This window comes from Indicator indicator, chromosome 19 (genome assembly GCF_027791375.1).
Source record: "Indicator indicator isolate 239-I01 chromosome 19, UM_Iind_1.1, whole genome shotgun sequence".
NCBI classification, from domain to species: domain Eukaryota; kingdom Metazoa; phylum Chordata; class Aves; order Piciformes; family Indicatoridae; genus Indicator; species Indicator indicator.
In genome coordinates, this window is record NC_072028.1 from 496,370 (window position 1) to 511,030 (window position 14,661).

The 14,661-nt window shown below is 50.8% G+C and overlaps 1 protein-coding gene across 1 annotated transcript in view; it reads right to left on the reverse strand.

The window, feature by feature from the left end:
• Positions 1 to 14,661, reverse strand: part of PEPD (peptidase D) — an 88,184-nt gene that overhangs the window by 13,265 nt on the left and 60,258 nt on the right. Inside the window, exon 13 of the mRNA XM_054389725.1 lies at positions 3,493 to 3,677. Coding sequence (XP_054245700.1) covers positions 3,493 to 3,677 — 185 coding nt within the window. The remainder of the gene's footprint in view (positions 1 to 3,492; positions 3,678 to 14,661) is intronic.

The following is a 14,661-nucleotide window of genomic DNA, read 5'->3' on the forward strand; positions in this document are numbered from 1 at the left end:
CCTTCACACTGCATGGACACTGCACCTCTTCCTTCTCTCTTCTGCCTCTGCTCAGGTCCTCAGCTCCCACAGACATCCAAATCCCAGCATCTGTCCTCACCTGTGATTCTATGGAACTGACAGCAGCTTTCCTGAGCACATATAGGATGCCACAGCAGGGTAAGAGGATCTGGGAGGAGTTTAAAATCCCCCTGGAGAATCTGATCCTGCAGGGAGCTTTGCTGGCTGGTGTCTGACCCAACAGGCAGCAATAATCACTCTGGAGCCAGGGCTCTCTGCAGGAAAATCCTGTACGATTGAAAGTCTTCACTGGTTTGTCTCTTGCCTGCTCAGCTGCTCACAGCCACACAGCTCTGCTCTGCAGGGACTCAACCTGACGGAAGGTGACTCAAGGGGACCCCATGAAGCAGAAACAGCAGAGTTTCCTTCCTGATCCTTTCCTTCCTGATCACCTTTCTCAAGGTGAACAAATGCTTGCAGGAACAAAACCTAAAGCTGGTGAGAGGCCATTTCACTCTCAGCTCATATTAAACACCTACCATGCAGGTTGTTTCATGTCTGCAGGTCCTGGGTAGGCACAGCTGGAGCAGGGCTGTGCAAAGTTGTGACCAATTGAAGCAATTTGCATTGCTGGAGCTCTACACAACAGCTTTAGGCTTCTTGGTAAGTTCTCCTCATCCTCTGTTTCTTCAAGGTGAAAACATTGACGCATCATTTGCAATGCTAACCACCAAAAAATGTCAGGCTGTACTTCAGCAGAAGGCAGGCTACTTCAGGAAAACAGCTGCTGCCAGAGCCAGAAAGGCAACACCAGGATTCCTGCATTCTCTGGTATGTTTGGTGACCTGAATCCCCAGTCAGTAACCTGGGACCTGGGAGCAGCTGAAGCTTCTACACCTCTCTGAGCAGCAGAGATGCTCCCCAGGCACACACGGCCACAGGCGGACAGGGACCAAGCCCAGCCCTCCAACCCTGATGTGCTGCTGCAGAACAGGGATGGAAGGGTCAGCTTTGCACAGAGACAGAGAAGTGAGTGGCAGCTTCAGAGTGAGGGAGATCTCATCGCTTGGGAAGACAACAAAAGGCAACTCTGCCTTCAGCAGACATTAACATCACTGCAGTATTAACCTTGCTTCAATTAGCTGCCTCCTTATTACAGAAAGTCATCAAATGTGCTCAGCATACTTCAGAGCCTTACAGTCAATTAATAGAACATGAAATTGAATCAACGAGCATCTGGAGACACAGAACCTAGATTTAAATGGAAACTTCAGCCCCACCTACCTCAGGCTCTGGAAATCTGGGATCACCTACCACGGATTCTGCTCTGAAGCAGGCACAGACCCTGGTTTCTATCCCATATCAAATTTAGCCAGAAACAAACAAGAGGGTGTGGGAAAACCATCTCCATCATTAAATTTTACAGCTGAAGCAAAGCCCAGTGGAGTTCTCACCCTTTGAAGCTAGCTCTGTCTGACTAAGGGCCAGATTTTCTGCAGTGATTACTACCACTGGGGCTGCATTTCAGGGCTGCTCCAGTCACAGTCAGGCCCCGGAAAGCAGCAGGCAGAATTTCAAAGCAGTGCTCGCCGCCTGCTTTCCCTGGGAGGAATATGGCAGCCCCCTGCAGGAGAGCTGAGTCCCAGAGCGGCTCCTGGCTGCTGAGCACTTCTGCAAATCAGGACATTCACTGGTGTGCTCCAGTGGGAGCACTGCTGGTTAGGGTCCTGCAGAAACCTTTCCCCCAACACAGCTGCTGAGCTGCGTTTGCTGGCAGCCAGACCTGACTGTCCTTTGTCACGACAGAAAAAGGAGGAAGAGCAACGTTCTGTCTGCTGCTGTCCCAGAGTGTCCTTGGTGGGAAACCTGCAAGGTTTTTGCAGTGTTTGTCAGAGAGGAAGAAAGTGCTGGTTCAATGCTGCTTACTGGAAAAGATGAAAACTGATTATTGCCAAATCTGAAGAGAGCAATCTCTGGCTACCAATGAATAACTCATCTGAGCTAACAATGTCTGGAAATTGTTGTTTTGGAACACACAAAACTCTGTGACAGATAAAAATTAGGAAACTAAAGCTTATTGTGTTATTCCAAATGTAACTGTTTACACTTGAGGAAAAATAATGGAATAAAATCCACTTGGAAAGCTTTTATTTTCAAAAAATCCTTTGTAATACTCCCAGAAATTCCCTCAGCCAAGAGCTTCTCAGCTAGCTAGAAAAAAGGAGCAAAGATACTACAGACATGGGCTCAGCGCACAACAAACACACAAATGGCTTTATGAAACTCCTGCTCAACATTCTGCTAGCTGCTAAACATTTCAAACACACCAAGAGCCACTCCACAGTGTCCTAGATGTCCTCCAAATGTATTTTCTCATGAAACAGTGAGGCACAGCTAGAAACCCTGCCCCTGCGTGACACGTGGCACGCTCGCACCACAGGTGTCCGACTGCTCCAGACGAGATTCACCTGGACAAAACCATGTTCTCTGAAGCCTCCCAGAGGCTCGCCCCCAGGCTGCCCCACATGCAGGAAGGGTTTTCCTTAGGATTGGGTTTTGAAAGTTAGTTAGCTACACAAATACTCTTAACCTGAGGGTGCAGCTGCCTGTCTAGTTTTAACATTTTCAGGTATAAAATCCTGTTTGCAGAAAGCTCTGCAATTTCCACCCAGATCTGGTATTTCTCCCCACAGCTGGCATTTTACACACACTCAGTGCAGAGCCTAATTCATCTGACAAGCCAGTCCCTCTGTCCACTTTCACCTAGGAAAGCCTGCTCCCCAAAGCTGTGGGTAGATGGGGCTGCTTCCAGCAAAAGGACCCTCCATCAGATACAGTAGTGGGCAGGTAACAGCTCTACATCTGGTCACTTGCTTCAAGAACTGACTCTGCAGCTCCTGTGGCAGGCTGCTGAACACTGCTGGAGATGGTGGCAGCTCAGTACAGGCTGCTGCTCCATACTCATCCCAAAGCAGTTCCCAAAGCCCCCTTGAACTCCAGGTCCTTGCTCAAGTTCTCAAAGCAGTTTTCAAGTAAGCCCCAGGCTGGTACTTTTCACTCTCACAATTCTTTCCACCTGTTCCTACAGTTTAGGTACCTCCTTACTCTATCAACTCTGGAACATGGGCTCCAGTTTAGGTGAGCCCAGCAAACTCAGCAAGCTGATTCACAACAGAAGTGCAAACAGCCAAAGCAAAGGCAGGAAACATTTGGGTTGGGGAGTTCTGAGTCCACAAACTCTCCAAGCAGTCACAACCCTCTTGAGCTTAGCTGAGTGCCTCTGTTTGCACACAGAGAGGAAGCACTGGGCGAGATTAATAGATTCCTTTAAAAAGCAGACTGCAGAGAGCATCCCATGCAGAACTGCACAGCTAAATGCACCTCTGCTGCAGCTCTGACGAACTGGAAGTGGCTCCCCATCCATGCAGAGAAATGCTGGTGGAACTGAGAGGGGTTAATCCCTAAGGCAGTTGAGAACGGACTAACACTGACCTCTGGGTAGCCTCCAACGTCGTGCACATCGATTCCAAGTAGATGTCCAAGCCCGTGTGGCATAAATATTGCACCCAGATGAACCTTCACCATGTCATCCACATTGCCTTTCAGGATGCCAATTTTAGTCAGCTCCTCCAGATGGACTCTGTCAGCCAGACGGTGCATATCAGGCCAGGCCACCCCTGGGACAGCAGACACGAGAGCTGAGTTAACTCTTGCTCACAGTAGGTGAAGACCACTTGCACAAGGCAGAGCTTACAGACAAACCACAAGTAGAGAGAGCAGCTCCATCAGCACAGAAATCCTTTCAAGGAGACAAAATGATCTGAACCTGCATGCAAAACACAGAAAACTGCAAGCAAGACAAAGAGCAGCACCTTATAATCCAGGCCCACAGGCCAAAGCCTGCAGACACTGCAGCTAATCACGGCCATGCAGATGCAGAGGTGTGTGTGTCCCGCACCAGTATCAAGTGGCAAATGTAGTGATTCAGGATGCAGAACAGGAAGGACTACCCTCCCCCCATTCCAGCAAAGGCCATGCTATGCAGAGCACTGGGGATGGACAGCACCTCTCTACCCACAGAGGATTTAGAGCCTGCATCTTGCTGGCAAAGGCTCTGCAGAAGTTAATGACTCCCTTGTGCTAAACACTAGCCTCTAACACATGTCCTCAAGCAGCATTGCGACACCCTGCTGGCTGCCTGGAGACAGAGTGCCAGGATCCATCAGACCCCTCTTTGGTGTCCTACATGGTTTTGTCTCACAAACTGCTGGGGGAGGGGGGAGAAGAAAGCAGCTTTTTGGTTAGTAACAGTGCTGGCTCAATTAGTTCACCATGGCTTTGAGTCATCATCAACAGAGTCAAGACAACTAGGGCTAAGGTACAGCAGAAGAACATTTTCCTTGTTCAGCTTTGGTATGATAAAAATTGCTCCTTCCCCACCTGTTTAAAGGCAACCCCCCATTCGCTGCATTTGCTGCAGCCCAGTTCAGCAGGCAGCTCTGGGGGCTCGTGAACATGCTGGCATCTCTTAATCACATTAGCACTTCTCACTGCGAGTGCCAAGGCTTCAGAGGCTGGAACCAGCTCCTCCTATGGAAGAGCTCAAACAGCAGTCAGCTGCTTTGCATGGCTCTGACAAAGGCCAGGAGCAGACAGAGGGGCGAGTGGCTGCTGTACCTCACACACCAGGAACAGGCAGCCTCCTTCTCCCCATCAGACTGCTCAGAGATCAAACTTCTCAGCCTGCTGCAGGCATGCAGCTGCAGAGGTCCCTTCCCTGCCCCAGCAAGGCCACAGGCCAGAGGTGAGCAGCACGGTAAGCTGGAGAAGCTCTCGGCTGCTGTGTCAGCACAGCTGCCAGCGGCGCTCAGTGATGCTCACTCACAAGCCGAGGGCAGGCTTCCTGCTCAAGATGTGCTCTGCCTTCTTTAAAAGGCCATTCAGCGTTTTCCTTCAATTCCCTGGAAAAGCCCAATTTCCCTTCCCTTACTGCAGCTAGCCCCAGCTGTCCTTTGAGAAGTCTGTGAGAGGATCGTATTTTGCAGGAGTTCATCCCTTTGAACGCTGACTGCGCTGCAATTTGTGCCTCTCTAGATCCAGCTGTGTTTCACAGCTCCCTCCCTCTCAACTCCAGTCTGTTGCAGCAATGAATTGACCTGATGACACTCTCTTGGATCAGCACTGCAGGTATCCCACTGGAAGCACTGGATCCCAGCTGCTTGCCCGTTCTCTGTACTTGGGAGAACTTCTGCAGGTAACTCCCAGGTCAGCTACTGCACTCTACCTGCTCTCAGAGCCTTCGGAGTTCTTCCTGGGGACACTAGATGTTCCTTTGGGATCTCTCCCGTGATTTCTTAGCTGAGTATCACCACAAGTCTCCTATTTTCATCCCCATGAGCACAAAGCCACATGCAACATCTGACTGTGGTAAGCCATCCAGAGGTTCACCCTCCCTTGGTACAAAGACAGGCCAGAGCTGGGGTGCTGTGAGACAAAACACAGCCACAGCCTGGATGCTCTGAATCAACTGCAGATGAGGTGCTTGCTGTGTGCAGATCAGCTTCCCTCTGCAGCTATCTGTCTCAATCCAAGCCCACAGACTCCACTTCAAGAGACAGAGCGACCTTTATCAGACTCAGGAAGAGATACAACTACCAGGAGATAAAAAGATGAGACTGATCAGCCATGAAACCACCACAGCCACAGAGCCTTTTGTCTGCACAGGGATCACAGAGCCAATGAAGGACTCCAGTGGGCAGCTGAGAAGATTGCTGTGGTTGTAAACTCTGAGTACTGCTGGGCACTGAGCAAACCCACTGCAGCCTCTTTCTCCCTCACCTCTATTTTCTTCCTTTCTCTCCTTCCCCCACCCAGAGCTCTGTGCTCTCCAGCTGCTTTGGGTTTTATACATCTCATCTGTTTCATCAGAGACATAGCACAACAAAAAGCTCCACTGCAAGACAAATAACAAGGCTGGATGGAAAACCTGCAGCTTTGGGCTCTTCTCCTGGCACACAGGCAGGGCTTCAGACAGAGCCCAGCAAAACACTCTGGGCCACTCTTTATCATCCAGCTGGTGCCATCAGCTCTGCCACAGATGGGAAATCTTCAGCTCCAGCACCAGGACAGCTCTGCTGCTGGAGGCCTCCTGCTACAGAACACACATTCTACAAGTAACAGGAGTGCACAGAATCACAGAATCGTAGATCTGTTGGGGTTGGAAAAGAAAGACCTCATGGAGTTCAACCATCAACCCAACCCCATGATGGCGACCAAACCATGTCCCCAGGTGCCATGGCCACATGTTTCTGGAACACCTCCAGGGATGGGGACTCTACCACCTCCCTAGGCAGACTGTTCCAATCCCTGACCATTCTATGTTGTTCAGACATCTGTGGACACATCTAGGTGTGGGTAGCACTCAAAACAAAGATAATGAAGAAGCCTCTCTGCAGGCAGTCAGGGAGCAGTCTGCCCAGCAGGGCAGCATCTGCAGCTGCAGAGGAAAAAGCTACTAACTAAACAAGGCTGGGTGCAGGTGGTTTCCATAGAACCATCCACTGGAGTGGGTTGGAAGTGCCCCTAAAGCTCATCTAGCTCCCTGCTGTGGGAGGGATGCCCACTCCTAGCCCAGTGGAAGGTGCCCATTGCTTTGTACAAAGAACCCTCAGCCCCTGGAGGTCACTGGATGCTCAGGCACTGGATGCTCAGGCACTGGGGTCTGCTTTCACTGCAGTCCTGCTCTGCCCCTCCCCGTGAGCTGATGTGGCAGAAGTCAACCACCACAGGAACATTCTTGTAGTGAGAACAGGCAGTCAGAAACCAGCTGAGCACCACACCAGAGCACCTTCTAGACGAGTGGCTCTGAGCTCAGTTGTAGGAGCTACAGCAGTGGCAATTTGCAGCTCCCCCAGGCCCCCTGCCCTCAGTCCCCCTCAGCTACCATTCAGGACTATTACTGTTAAGATTTGTCCAAGTTTATCATACTTGTGGAGGTGCTTTTTGTGTAAAAAGGTTTATTCTGGCTGCAGATGTGCAGTGTGGGTGAAAAGGGGAGTTCTGTTCTTCCCTTTAAGCCAATTTATAAACCCACTGACAGGGGAGGATTAGACAGCCAGATTCAAGGATCCTTGGACTTTGACAGCTTGGGTCAAACTGAGTCTGTCCTCAGGAAAATCTGCTGATGATGTGTCTGCTCCATCCCTAGTTCTCTGCCAAATGAGACAGTGACTAATGCAGGTCACTGAACCAGCCACTGGCTCCCAAGGTAGCCCAGCTCCATGGGCTCTTGCTAGCTGCCATGCAGCGTGTGCTGGGGCCAGGGCAGGAGGCACCTTCCACAGCAACCCAGGTACCAGCACCAGCCAGGCAACAGCTGTGCCCCACAGGGAACTGGGACACAGCATGGATCCATTCACCAGCAGGGAACTCGAGAGGCTATCAGCTGTCAGGTGCCCTGCAAACAGCACAGCAGAGCTGTGGGACACTGTGTTTAGAAGTGGCAAACTCCATACGTTCAATACTTTGACACTTGATGACAAAAAGGGGGTGAAAAACATCTGTTCCCAGCAACCTGCCTGCAGCTGATACTCTGAGGTACTACTGAGACAGGAAAGAAAAAGAGACAGTGAATATTGGTTTCATTCCTTGAACATACTTCCTCTCTGATGATCTGTTTGCCAACCCCACCCAATTCTAGATCCAGTCCCAGGGATAAGGAACTCAGAAGGCTCTGTAAGGATCTCTGCCGTAAGCTGAGCCCTCTCTGACCATGCCATTGACACGAGAGACTTTTGTTCCAGCAAAAGAGGGAAGAAACGCTTCGAATGAACCCAGAAATCAAAAGCTGCCCTGTGTTTTCACAAACACATCACACTTTGGAAACATTTAAATGACAACTAATTAGATTAGGAATTTAAAAGATGAGCTGCCAGAACACCTTGCACTCAGCTGCTGCTCCCGTTCCAGTGGCTCCTTTCTGGTGCTTGCTGAGAGCACAAAGCAGAAGCAGCACACAGAAGTGATTCGGAGCCACTGCCTGGTGTGTAGCCGCTCTGGTCGGGAAGTGCTTCGAGAAGGCCCTACCAGGATTATTTTGGCTGCTGCTCAGGGTGCTTTGTGGTTGTAATGTGACAATGATTAAACCACAAATGATTTAGCAGGGTTGTGCTGGTGTTGCAGGGTGGGGGTTTTGCCAGCACAGATGTCACAATCTTACTGAAAAAACGAGTATGGCAAGGTTGGAGCAACTCCTCCCCAGGCTGTGCTAAGGTTAAGCTAATTTAATTTTGGAGTGTCCACAGACAAGGGAGAGAGGCCTGATGTCCCTTGGCACTGCCACTGATGTGCAGACACAACTGCAGCCCCAGCCAGCATCCCACTGCAAGAGATGACAGTCTGCCAGCCTGCAGTGGCTATAGCAAACAGAGAACAATAGGGTCAGCTAAAAAATCAGCCCCAAACCTATTTCAGTACTAAAAACATGATGTCTTTCCTCTTCCCTTGGGTGCTATAGAAGAATTTGTTTCACTTCTGATGCTCCTACTTTCCATTGGGCCCACAAGACTCAGCAGCTACTCAGTTTTGGAGCCTGCTTTCTTGCAGCCCCAGGTGAGGCAGCTCTGCAAAGGGCAGTGAGCAAAGCCTCTTAATCTTCCTGTTCTATAAAGGTGGAAAGAGCTGCTCTGCCTTTGCTGCTGTGCTGCACCTACAGATGCCTGCAGCACTGCCTGCAGGGGCTGCTAAGCTTCAGCCTGCTCTGTGCCACGGGTGCCACAGCTCTGAACCAGGATGCACTCCTTCAGAAACCATCCCACAGCTCCCCAGTAAGACGCACGTGCCTGGGAGGTGCAGGAGTGACCAAGGGGACACAGAGCTGAAATTCCTCTGCAATTCCTGCCTCTGCTTCCAAAGGCTGAACAGAATGGTGCTGTTTGGTCATACCAGGACATGGCTTTTGCACCAGAGTGATGGAAGCTTTAGCTGGCAAACCCATGCTCCCCATCATAACCACTGCACAGGATGGTCTGTAACACCTGAGAAGCAAGGGTCTGCCAGGCTGCAGCCTTAGGAAAAGCAATGGGAATAGATGGAGACATGGACAAGAGGAGGGAGTTTTGTCTGGAATGACGCAGCACTGGAATGTGGATTTTCCTTAGGAGGTGTGTGCTGAAAAGAGAAGGAAAAAGACTGGAGGAAGGAGGGAAGTGCTTGGAGGGGGCAACTGCAGTGTAGAAACCTATCAGTCCTGCAGCTTCCAGAGGACTCTGGTTAGATAAGATTGAGGGCAGATAGCACAACCTGTGTCTAGCAGGTTTGCACTCAGCAGCTGAGCTGCTGCAGTGCCAGGACCCAAGGACTTGTGGACTTTGTACATCAACCAAGTCACCCTGTGTGAGGAGTGCATGCCCTGGACACTGAACTGGAGATCAGTGCACATCAGACCATGCAAAACCAGCTTACTCCCCTCATTGTCCCTGCTGAAATCAGAACTGTGCAGTGCTACACCATTACCTGCTGCAGCTGGGAAAGAAGGATTGAAAGGCGGCTTTAACCCAGCCCCCACTCACCAGAGAAAGGCTAAAATCCTGCAGCCAAGGCAGGCCCCAAGCCTGTCAAGACTTCTCAGTGCATTTGCTTTGCACAAGCAGCAGCTTTGCAGAGCCATTGGAAGCAGTGTGAGACCTGCTGCATGCAGTGGGGCTGCAACGCTGCAGGATGGTTCTGACCTCCTGCAGCCACTGCCCCTGAAGGGGACTGCAGGGAAGAAAGGCCCAGCTGTTGTCAAGTGCCTGGCTTTGTGCACTTGGGAGTAACTCAGGGTTATTTTAGTCCCCCTAGCATTGCAGTGGTCACTGCATGCTTGGGTCAGCTCCTGGGAGCTGGGCACAAGTGAGGAAGAGCAGCTCCCGAGGGGCTTGCAGGCTGCAGACTGAAACCCTGCACTTCAACAGCCTGGAGCTGCAAGATCTGCTGAGCCAGGCAGAAAAGATGGCCTTTTTCTGACACCCCTTGCTGTAGGACACTGCTCTTCTGGGCAAGGTTAGGCTCAGGAGGCTCCAGTCAACTCCACCATTTTTACTGCATAATACCTGGCAGGAGTGAAGGACTGCAGCCCGACTGGCAGCACTCTGTGCATCCTCTGGCTCCTGCAGCTTGCATTCCCTGCCTGCTGGCTAAGGCTCTAACCAGCGTAGGCACTGACAGAACCGGGATCAAACACTGCAGCCAGTTCCATGCAACAGAGAAGAAAGGGCAGGCTACAGGCAGCTTCCTGACAAGATTCCCTTTCCACACACTAACACATTCTGAACTGCCAGGGTGGGAAACACAACACTGCAGTGCCATTCAACAGGACTTGTGAAGATCAAGAGCTGGCTCCAACATGCCCTGAGAGCAGCTGTTCTTCAGGGGAGCTGCTGCAAACCCTTCCCACTGTGCCATTACAGTTTTGTTGGAGAATCATTGTTTTGCTCCAGACATGACAGCAGATGAGTAATGATCAGCCGCACTCTGCCTAAAACCTGATAGCCTTACTGGAAACAACTCACATGAGCGTTCTGGAACCCTACAAACTCCACAAGAGACTCTGCTCCCACACCCCTCCCTCTTGTGCTGCTGTCCAAAGGTCTGATGAGAGCCCAAGTTCTTTTCAAAGATTCACCAGAGCGAATTGCTGCTTCGGCACAGCATGACAGACGGGTGTGCACACTTGATGTGTGCTAAGCACAGAGCTGGGCTGCCTGAAACAAAACTCAGGTGACATGTATGCAAAGGAAAACCTCACTGCATGCCAGCAAGAGCCTTGTGCCTAGCTTGGAAGCAGTAAATAGTTAGTAGTGGTCACACTTGGTTTGGTCAGGTAAAATAAATGTTAATCCTGGCTGAGTGCAGTGGCAATTACCACAAAGCAACACTCAGAACAGCAGCAGACAAAACCAAACCTAAATTCTAAAGAAGCTACAGAACTGCCCCAGAGCAAAAGCAGCAGGAACCTGTGAAGCTGCAAAGCCTGAACAACTCTGCCCAGCTGAGCAGAGGAACGGCCAGGGACAGGGGCTGTCAAACACCTCAGCTGTCAGTCTCCAATTAAGCAGTTCTTTAATTAATTATTTGGGTTATTCTAATCCCTGGGTTCGGTGCTATCCTACCTGAGCTAAATTCTGCTCCGTTTTGTTAGACATGTTACTAGAACCCAGAGCAGGCAATCACACTGCTGCTGAGTTCAGACCACAGCCCTTCTGTTGTGTCATGACACCAGCCCTTGGTCACTCAACCTCCCTCCTCCTGACAGTCTCACTCACAAATCTGGGCCTCAGTATTCAGCTCCCAGAGTGTTTGCAGGAATGGGCACTATCCAAAGAGTACTGCCCAAAAATGCACTCTCCAAGTCCCTGGGCTTGTAGCTGCCTCCATCAGCTTCACTACCTGAGTACCTCAACAGCAGATAACTAGGGAGGAGGCAAACACTACAAAATAAAGGAGCTGCTTCAGTTTCTCCTTCTAATTGGCAGCATTCCCTGGAAGGATGTCCATTGCTCTTTAAAGAAAGACCTCAGTCAGACCCACAGAAGGGTCTAATGCCCTTCTCTGAACTATTCTGCACCTCAGTTTGGCCCTAAATCTTCTGGACATGAGAAAGCAAGGACCAAGTGGAAGGGATACTGCTAGCTGGAGAGAAACACCTTCAGACACCTGTTCCCAGCTGCACAGTGCAGGGCCTGACCTGTGAGACAGAGCAGGGCCAGAGGTCACCAGGGCCACCAGCTGCAGAGCCCTTTGTGCAGCCCAGTCCAGAGAGCTGCTGGGCTGTGTTCAGTGGCTGCCTTCTCCAAGCCTCTCCCCTCGTTCTCTTTACCTCAGAAGCCTTTAGTCTTCAGGGAACTACTTCTCTGCAGTTACTCAGCATCCACAGACAAAAGGGACCCATTCCCCATGGGCTCTAAGGAGCAGAAGATAGCTGCATGTTTAGTAAGATGATGTTCTCTTTGCAGGACACCTGGCTTTGCTTCTATGCCTGAAATGCTTCTGACTGCACTTGCTTTTGACGCATACTGAATGCCCTCTCTTTCTCAGCACTACATGGCAGTCAGTGAAGTCTGCAAGGGCTCATCTCTGGTTTAAGAGCTTAATCACCTCCCGGCCTCTCTGTGCAGTCTGTGTTCTGGGAAAGCTATGAGCAGGCAGGGAATCTTACAGCCTCCATAGGGAGAAACCTCCACTTCCCATTACCAGAGGTGTTGGTCCTGGGATGCAGCTTTCCTTCAGACGGTTCCTCAACAGTGTTTATCACAAAAAGCAAAGCCTGAAAGCCAGAGGCAGCATGATCTTCACTCTCTTGGACAGCAGAAGCAGGAGCTGGGGACATGCAGATCCCCCTGGGAATGATCTCTGGCCTGAGCAAAGGCAGCGAGACCCCAGAGCCACGGCAGTGCTCGCAAGCTGCATGGAAACCGCCTGGTAAACAACAACTTTTGTGCAGACTTGGAACTGCTTCTGATTTTTCATTGTATTGAAACAAACAAACACCAATCAGCAAATATTCCAGTTGCTGATGTCTGAATGCAGCTTGGGTTCAATGGGGACTTGGGATATATGAGCTTTAAAAGTCACATAAATGTAGAGATAGGGAACTGAGTGGCTGCCAGCCTGGCCTCACTCAGCTGCTCCTTGGGAGCAGTTTGCTAGACAAAGAGATGGTTTCTTTAGCTGGAATTTAGGACAACAGACCTTACTGACTGAGGTGTTTGAATTCCTTCTCCCTCTCCCCCCAGATACTAACATCTATAACCTGAACAAAAGGGCTTTTTCCTGGTGGTGTCTTTAAACACACAGAGGTAGCAGGAATGCTGAGTACGAGCAGCTCTCCCCCTTCTCCTTCTCCTCCCACTGCTCTCCAGAAAAGCTAGGGAGGAATGTTCAGAGGTCCCAGTGTGCGGTTGCAAAGGGATGGAAATGGGAAGTATGTGATTGCTTCAATATTTAGCTCATTAATCTCAAAGACTCTGTTTCTGGTTTAGTGCATCAATCCAAGCTAGCTGTAATTGCAGGACTTAAAGATAAGCTTATTTCCTTTTTACATCTTCTCAGCACAGCAGCACACATTTGAGTGACCCCAGCTGTTCTACAAGCAGGAACAAGCAGGAACAGCGTACACTCCTCACACTAGGAATTAGATGTCCAGAGCCCTAATTATTAATACTCTCTAAATGCTCAAGATAATAACCCAAAGACTAAAGAGCAGCCATCAGCTGAGAGGCTGCCCATGGTCTAAGTGCCCAGCCATTTGCTAATGGCCACAGGAGAAGCTGCTCCACAGCAGCCTCCCAAGCACTGCTGGGCTCGTCTGCATCACTGACAGTGAAGCACCCATGTGGGACCCAAGCCTTGCTCACAGCTGGGGCCAGCAGCAATGCATTTCATGCACAGCACCTGCAGCACAGCCTTGCAAGGTGCCACCTCCCCTCTCCAGAGCTGGAGCTGAGCACACAGCCATTGATTCTCATCAGCATCTCTTCTGCTCACAGCACTGTCACTTCCAGGTGCCACCAGAGAGCAGTTCACCTGGACACTGGGTGCAGCATGCAGCTGGGGTCAAGAATGGAGTGAGGCAGGATGGATTGGGGAACAATGCACATGTGCCCTCTCAGGGTCTTCAGACCTTTCCACTATGAACAGGCTTGCTCACAAAGGCTCTAACCTAGCCCTGCAGCTCATGCCAGCTGTCCCCTGGAGACTCACAGCATGGTCTGCTGCTGAGATCTCCCAGCCTGCCAGGTGACACTGGGCAGCCTCAGTCACCTCACTAAGAGTCAGTCAGCTTCACACAACAGCCAGACTGCAGAAAGAAATGCACATCCCTGAGCTCCACAGACTACTGCAGCAAGGGGGGCAGGCTGCTGGCAAAGGTGAGCCCTTCCACAGCCACAGTTATATAACCAGGGTTTGGGCTCCCTCCCTGAAGGACTTGCTCCCTATCTTGCACTAAGGAGGACTCTGGCAAACATGAACCTTTTGAAGACAACAACTCCATGTGCCCTATGACCCTCTGCCACAGGCACCAGAGAGGCCCAGTTCTGAAATACCATTTCCTGCAGGGGCTACCTGCCCTGCCCTCCTCTGCACAGCCTGGCCCAGGGATGGCCACTGCACTGCACTGCCTTGACCTCAGCAGCCATGGGAAACGAAGAGCAACAAACCCAGCAGCAAAGTGAGCAGGGGCTCCACAACTCAGCACATCTAACTGACCCATGTGGGGCTGGGTGCTGTACTCAGTGCCTCCAAACCTGCAAGCTCCTCTGCCTCCTTTCTCCTTTCTTCACAGCCCTTCCAGCAGTAACAAGCCTCTGGTCTTTGCTGTGTTTTCGAGAGCTCACCAGAGGCCAGTACAATGATACTGGCAGAATTTTTCCACCAACAGACAGGTGGGTTAAAAGCTGCAGAAGAAGTGGGGCAGAAGCCCTAAGGACCTACCAAGCAGCCCTTGCCAGATGGTGCCAGTTCTTGCACACTGCTGGACTCCATGAGATCTGATACCAGAGAGTGATGATGGTCCTGGGTCACATTTCCCATTACAGAGGTACCAAATGAAGCAAAGCAGTGAGTGCATGCACAGGATGTGTTGAACCTGCTTTCTGTAGCCAGAAAACTTGTGACCATTAG